The 7524-nt window shown below is 39.7% G+C and overlaps 1 protein-coding gene across 1 annotated transcript in view; it reads left to right on the forward strand.

Annotated features, from left to right (window-relative positions):
• Positions 1-6624, forward strand: part of brpf1 (bromodomain and PHD finger containing, 1) — a 28009-nt gene extending 21385 nt beyond the window's left edge. Inside the window, exons 12-16 of the mRNA XM_073818630.1 lie at positions 1616-1763; positions 1983-2116; positions 2196-2311; positions 4109-4263; positions 5810-6624. Coding sequence (XP_073674731.1) covers positions 1616-1763; positions 1983-2116; positions 2196-2311; positions 4109-4263; positions 5810-5993 — 737 coding nt within the window. The 3' untranslated portion in view covers positions 5994-6624. The remainder of the gene's footprint in view (positions 1-1615; positions 1764-1982; positions 2117-2195; positions 2312-4108; positions 4264-5809) is intronic.
• The last annotated feature ends 900 nt before the right edge of the window (positions 6625-7524 follow it).

Here is a 7524-nt window from a genome sequence, read left to right on the forward strand (position 1 = left end):
TCCTGATAATTTACTCTCACCCATGTCATCCAAGATATTTATGTCTTTCTTTCTTCCCTCAGTCGCAAAGAGATTTTTTTTTTTTCACATTCTGGGATTTTTCTCCATATAGTCGACTTTAATGGTGCTCAATGGCTCAATAAGGGTCTTATCTAGTGAAACAATCAGTGTTTAAAAAAAAAAGTATACACTTTTTAACCACAAATGATCGTCTTGTCTCGTCTCTGCGATGCCCATGTGTAAACTGTGTGATCCGGATCAATACAGTTAGGGTATGTCCAAAAACTCCCATCTCATTTTCTCCTCCAACTTTAAAATCACTCTACAGCGTTGTTTTACCTTTTTTCCTAAAGAGTGTTTGACCAGTATTGCCAAGTCTGCAGTTTTCCTGTGGAATTGGGATACTTTCATACTGTTGCTGTGGGTTGTTTTTCATGTCAGTGGGTACATAATATTAACATAACATAATATTTAGCCCCTTGGAATGCTAATTTTATCAGAGGAACTCCACCACAAAACATGTGATTTTTATTTTATTTTTTTTACTGGGGGTCCCCCCTTGAAATGCGATTGGGCTACTTTTGGACCTATTTTTAAGTAGCAGTTTGGCGTGCTTTGTTGTAAAAACCAGGCAGCCCTGTGTTTGACCCTCCTTGCACGTTCACTTTGTAAACACTGGGTCGGTACTATGTGGCGATGTAGGATAATTTTGAAGTTAGGAGAAAATGTACAGAGAAAGTGCACAGAATGTGCATCACAGAGCTAGAAAAGAATTTGAGGTTCAAAAGTATATAAAGTATATAAATTGTACTTTTACTTTTAATTCTACTTTGTTTATTTTCCTAAAAAAAAAAAACAATTGTTTTGCTAGATCCTTAGTCCTCGGCTGGGATTGTTTAGAGCCCTTTGAAGGTGCATTTAAACTACATTTTTAACCTTTAGTCTGTTAAGCACCACTGAAAGCCACAATATGGAGTAAAATCCTGGAATGTTTTCCTCAAAAAAAAACTATTTCTTTACGACTGAAGAAAGAAAGACATAAACATCTTGGATGACATGGGTGTATGAAAGCCCGTTTCTGCTTCCTTTTTTTTTATTTAAATAGTTATTAACTTGTTATTTTGCAATTCTGACCTTTTTTTTTCAGAATTGTGAGTTATAAATTCAGAATTCCAATATATAAACGTGCAATTCTGAGAAATTAAGTCAGAATTGTGTGATATAAATTTCAAATTCTGTAACCATGTCAGTCTTTTTTTTTTCTCCTCGGAGCTGGACTTTATAAGCTGGACTTGCAATTGTGAGTTTATTTCTCACAATTAAGATAAAAAAGTCAGAATTGCGAGAGAAAAAGTCGCAAATACCTTTTTTATTTTTTATTCAGTGGCGGAAAGGGACTTCCATATGGGGGTGAGTAAATTATCCGAATGTTTATTTTGGAAGTGGAGTAATCCTTTAAAGAACATATGACATCTGTATGATTGCAGGTTTCCTGTCATTTACTTGCGGCGTTCAACCGTGTCAGTGAAGAGCACATAAAGCACCACAAAAGTGGCACTCATCCTCCAGACGCGTCAGTTTAACAGCGTTTCTCTGCATGCTCTGCTCCTCTCAGATCTTCACAGTAATGGTTTTGGTGGAAGCAGTCAGCCGAAAACCGAGAGTTTCCTAGTGTACAGGAACGAGCGCAGTCTGCCACGCTCCAGCTCAGACTCCGAGTCCACCAGCAGCAGCAGCAGCAGCGCCGCATCCGACAGGACCAGGTACACGCGCACACACAGAGAGACTACTGCTAAAGGATCTGCTTTCAATCAGCAATCTATAATGTGAACTGTTTTGCTTGTACACAAAGTTTACAGTCCAGTGATGAACAGAAAGCTGCTGGTGTGTTAGAAGAGAGTGGGTTGAAGTGTGAATCAGGTGTCAGTCCTGCACAAGGAGGATGTGAGTGTAATGTAGCACTGTTGTTTTTCTCTTGGCAGCACCACTCCATCTAAACAGGGCCGTGGGAAAGCCTCCTTCTCACGCTCGGCCTTTCAGGAGGACAGCAGCGAGGAAACGTCCGGCACGGAGAACGACTCCTACTCCATGGGAGGATCCAGAGGAGTGTCTCACTGTGAGTGCAGCTGACATTCACATCAGTCCGGCCTGTGTGTTATCTGTTCATGGCCTGACCTGTGTGTGTGTGTTTGCAGTGGTTCGGGGCCGGGGCCGCTCTGGATGCTGGATGAGCTCAGATGACTACAGCTCTCTGGATGCTCTGGATCTGGTGTGGGCCAAATGCAGAGGATACCCATCATACCCCGCTCTGGTGAGTGTCACGCTGCATGTTCTTGTCTGTTGAAGCTGCCCCTTAAGCAGACTTCAAAGCAAACACTGCTTTTGGTACGCTTTAAATGATCAATCTCATGAAGCCTGTCAGTAGTGAAGAATGCACTGCTCATTACTCCAAAGAAATAAGTGTTTGGCACTATTTTGAGTGACTGTGACACAAACATTTGAGAAAGTTGACAAGATAATCCTGGAGAGTTTTTTTTTTTTTTTTTAGATTTTCTGTCCAAATTAGGAGATTTTTTTGTGTTTGTACATTAAACTATTAACAGAAAAGTTCACTTCCAGAACAAAAATGAACAGATAATGTACTCACCCCCTTATCAATCGAAATGTTCATGTCTTCTTTCTTCAGTCGTAAAGAAGTTTTTTTTTTTTTTTTGAGGAAAACATTTCAGGATTTCTCTCCATATAATGGAATTCTATGGTGCCCTGAGTTTGAACTTCCAAAATGCAGTTTAAATGCAGCTTTAAAAGGCTCTAAATGATCCCAGATGAGGAAGAAGGGATCTAGTGAGTCGTTTTCTAAAAAAAAAAAAAAAAATACAAATGTGTATATACTTTTTAACCCTTAAATGCTTGTCTTGTCTAGCTCTGCGTGTACTGTGTATTCCAGTTCAATACAGGGTATATCAAAAATCTCATTTTCTCCAACTTCAAAATTGTCCTAAAATCGCTGCAGAAGTACTGACCCAGTGTCTACAAAGTGAACATGCAAAAAAGGCTCTTTACAAAAAAAGGCATGGCAGAGCTAGACAAAGACAAGCATTTGAGATTAAAACGTATATACTTTTTTTCCGGAAAATAACAGATTAGAACCAATTTAGAAAGTCCGCTGTACGGAGAGAAATCCTGAAATTTTTTCCTTAAAAAAACCATCATTTGTTTACAACTGATAAAAAGAAATACATGAACATCTTGGATGACAATGGGGGTACATTATCTGTACTTTTTTGTTCTGTAAGTGCACTACTCCTTTAAGTCAGGTTATCTTCAATATCATGCATGTGTAGTACAGTGCAAATTATGATTTTATCTATATGCTCTTGAAGTTTCTTTTCCTGGCTAACTGAAAATCTATGACAGCTTATGTTGTTCCCATGTTGTTATAATGGCATCTTTCCGTGGTTGAAACACCATCTACAACTCATGTTTAATTGAATTACCTTTTTTTGCGGTAATTTTGTAGTAAAGAGTAGCTGATCAGGTAGAGTTACTATGCAGTGCTTCCATCTCAGCTGCAGAGCGAAAAACAGTAGTTTTAATTTCATAGTAACATGTGAAAGATGACAGTTTCTCAAAATACAGAAAACCACAAACAGTCAAAAACAACAGAAAACCACAAACGGTCAAAAACGAAAGAAAAACAAAATCAGTCAAAAAAAAAGTATTTTATGTTTTTTACAACACATTTTGATGAAGCACAATAAAAAAATTCCATTGGAAATTGTATTTAAGTAATATGTCACTGTAAGTATACTGAGCTGGATCATTTCCTTTAGAAAGGTTCACAGATTAGAATCAGAAAGGATTGATGAGCACTTATTAGGAAACACTGTGGAACATTAAGAAACAAATAATAAATAAATAAAATAATCAAATGGATCTAACTGCAGCACTTTAACTGTAATCAGATATTTTGGGTTAATGTGGAAATCTGTTTAGTCTGTGATCACTGAAGTTACTGAAGGCTAAAAGTGCTGTTGCAGTGTGTGTCCAGCAGGGGCCGCTTCAGTCCACTCTTCTCAATTTGAGACATGTCACATCTTCACCACAGATCATTGATCCCAAGATGCCACGAGAGGGTGTGTTCCACCGGGGCGTCCCGATCCCGGTCCCGCCTGTGGAGGTGCTGAAGCTAGGAGAGCAGATGACACAGGAGGCACGGGAACATCTCTTCCTCGTGCTCTTCTTCGATAACAAGAGGACCTGGTTAGTCACACACTCGTCTTCTTCCTTCTGCTTATTACACTTTGATTAGGACAGAGAGAGAGTACTTTTTTAACCATTTCTCTTACACACACACACACACAAATGCATAGGTGTTTTCTTTAGAGGTGTGTGTCTGTTAAAAAATAAGAGAAACCTTAATTATACTTCCATTCAAAGGTTTGGGCTCAGATTTCTGTTTGGAAATGTTGAAAATTTCTATTTTAAATAAATGTTGCTCTTTTGAACTTTACAGTGGCGTTTTAGTGGCGCATACGTTTTTTTTATAAAATCTAAGATTAAAGTCGAATTATTGCGAGAACAAAGTCGAAATACTTCAACAATAAAGTCAAAATGACGAGAATTAATTCCTAGATCAAAGTTCTAGTATTTTGAGAGTATATTCTAGTCTATTGTGCATGCAGATTGGGAGCACTGGGAGATTATTACAAAGTCTCAGCTTTCAAATTCAGTTTTATAGTGAAATACAAACAGTATGTCTTACGTTAATGTGTTTTTCACGCTCTTTAATGTGGCTTGACAGTTCACTGTATTCACTTCAGTTTAAGCGGCGTGTGAGTCAATCATCTTTCCGGTTCCAATAATGAGACATTCGTGAAGTAACCGACGTGACGGATCATTTGTTTTCAGTCTGTGGTTTATGTCTTTGATCTCTGAATCTTCACGTCACTGGCTCCACTGAGGGGCAGATGTTTATTTACACACTGACATTCAAAAACCCAGAAATGCTTCATTCTCATATATTTCACAAATAAGTGCGTTTTGCTGTAATTGCTACGCCATAATGTCCAAAAAGTCTCATTTCCATTACTGAGAGCAGAGTGTCTTAAAGTTCAAGTTTTGAGGGGGGTTTTGGTCATTTTCAGGCATTTTATTGGTGATTATCTTAATGATCACAGTGTCATTACTGTAGTACAGGGGTTTTCCTAAATCATCATGGCAAATGTAGGCGGGGGTTAATGTACTTAATATTCGTTCGAAACATTACAGTCTCACAGTGTAAAACATCTTAATGATCTTTGTCATTAGAAGAGGCTTTATAATGGTAGCTAATGTTGAGCCACTTTGACCTTCTCATGAGAGCGCCGTAACCCTGTCAGCATCTCTGAACATCCTGTGCGGCAAACAGAAAGAAATAGGCCAGAGGAAATGAACATGCTGTAGAGAGCAGAAAGTACATGTGAATGAGAAAAGAGACACTAAGTGTGTGTGTGTGTGTGTGTGTGTGTTTGTTTTTGTGACATATCAGGACACAAATGTGTGTAATAACATGGGTATGACATAGGTATTACAAGGAGAGGGTGACTTATGAGGACATTGCCCATGTCCCCACTTTTCAAAAGGCTTATAAATCATACAGAATACGTTTTTTTGAGAATGTAAAGATATGCACAGTCTCCTGTGAGGGCTAGGTTTAGGTGTAGGGAAGGTGTAGGGTGATAGCAAATATCGTTTGTACAGTATAAAAACCATTACGTCTATGGAATGTCCTCACAATTCACAAAAACAAACATGTGTGTGTTTGCAGGCAATGGCTGCCGCGCTCCAAACTGGTTCCTCTGGGCGTCAATCAGGATCTGGACAAAGAGAAGATGCTGGAAGGCCGCAAGTCGAACATCAGGAAGTCCGTTCAGGTGGCGTATCACCGCGCCATGCAGCACCGCAACAAAGTCCAGGGCGACCCCAGCAGCGACACGAGCGACAGCGACTGAACGCCGCACGGTGAAGCATTTCAACTGAAACACACTCTAATACTCTCTACTCTGGTGCTAGAGCGCTTCGGGCCCGGTGTTAAAGACCAGCGCGTCAGACGTGCGGTCAGGATGTGTGTTTAATGTTAGATGTGACTGCAGTCATAGATGCACAGTCCATTTACCTCACACTACAGCCAGTATTCCAGACTCGATGAACACACTCTTTGTCAGACCTCTGCTTACGGCAGCAAAAAGAAACGCCACCCCAAATCCAGCAGACCTGAACTGAGCGAGAACGTCGGTAAAGAGGCTGACCTGAAAAGCATGCTACACATTTATGCAGAGGATGCAGAAAATGCACAAGCGAAACGTGATGATGTATTTATTTGTTCTTCCAAATGACATTCGTTCCAAACGACCCTCATCTTCCCGTGAAGTGGCCCGCGCACGCCCTCGGCTCGTCAAACGGTGTATCTGTCGGTGTTTGTTGTGTATATTTCTCTCGTGCTCTGTATTGTTCATTGAGAACCAGTGGACGAATCCATGACTAACTGTCGTCTGATCATGTGCCAGTTCTGTCACTGTAGAACTTTTATAAATATATATAAATAATACATGCGATAGACTTTAATAAAAAAAGGTTTGAGTTTTGTAATCCGTTTCTTTGTTTTTGTCTTGTTTTAGGTGAATCAGCAAGAAAGTATGTAGAAATAGGTGTGAAATAGAAACACTCAAAACCGAGTAATCTATGTTACTCAACCAAACCATCAAGTTCATTAGCGTTGATTGAGTAGGATTAACTCTAATGTTGTGTTCTGCTCATTTCGAAAAGTATTTTCTTTCTTTTTCCTGAAAATGCTAGTTACTGTTATTGCATTGGACCAAAATTTTCCCACAGAGGATTTACGTTGCACCTAATTTCAATGCAAGTTTTTTGTTTGTTTTTTTAGCTGCACAGAATCCCCCTTGAACTTTGCTAAATTTACTGTAACACAGCCTTAGCTTTTGTGCTTCAACAGCCTCTCAGCAGCAACAAGATTTGAGCTATTAATCATTACGAGTGACATGCAGAAGCCATGCACTTCCGGATAGGGGTTAATACAAACACTAATTTGAGCGGTAGTGACAGACATGCTTGAAAACACAGCTAAAAAGAGTGGAAAACAGTCTTCCTGGTTGAGCACTGAATACATTTGTGACGGAGGAGTACATGTAGGAGATGAAGCAGAAGTTGTTTGTGACTGACTCACACCTGTAAGACAGGTTATTCAGAGCTGTCCTTAGCAGCTGCTCTCTTCATAAAGCCCACACAGCCTCAGGCAGTGTAACCCAAACCAGACGAGGGATCGGATCTCTGTTTGTGTTCCTCATTCAGGTGTGGGTTTGTCCTAAACCACTAACCCTCCGACTGCAATTACTATCTGCTCAACATACAGACTCCATTAACACTTTCACACCGATACTGAATTTCTGTTCTGGGCAAATGTAGAACTCTAGTCATTTTCCTTGTATAATGCACAGTGACTGTTCAGGGTGGTAAACTAACTCA

Source organism: Garra rufa, chromosome 15, assembly GCF_049309525.1.
Source record: "Garra rufa chromosome 15, GarRuf1.0, whole genome shotgun sequence".
Taxonomy (NCBI): domain Eukaryota; kingdom Metazoa; phylum Chordata; class Actinopteri; order Cypriniformes; family Cyprinidae; genus Garra; species Garra rufa.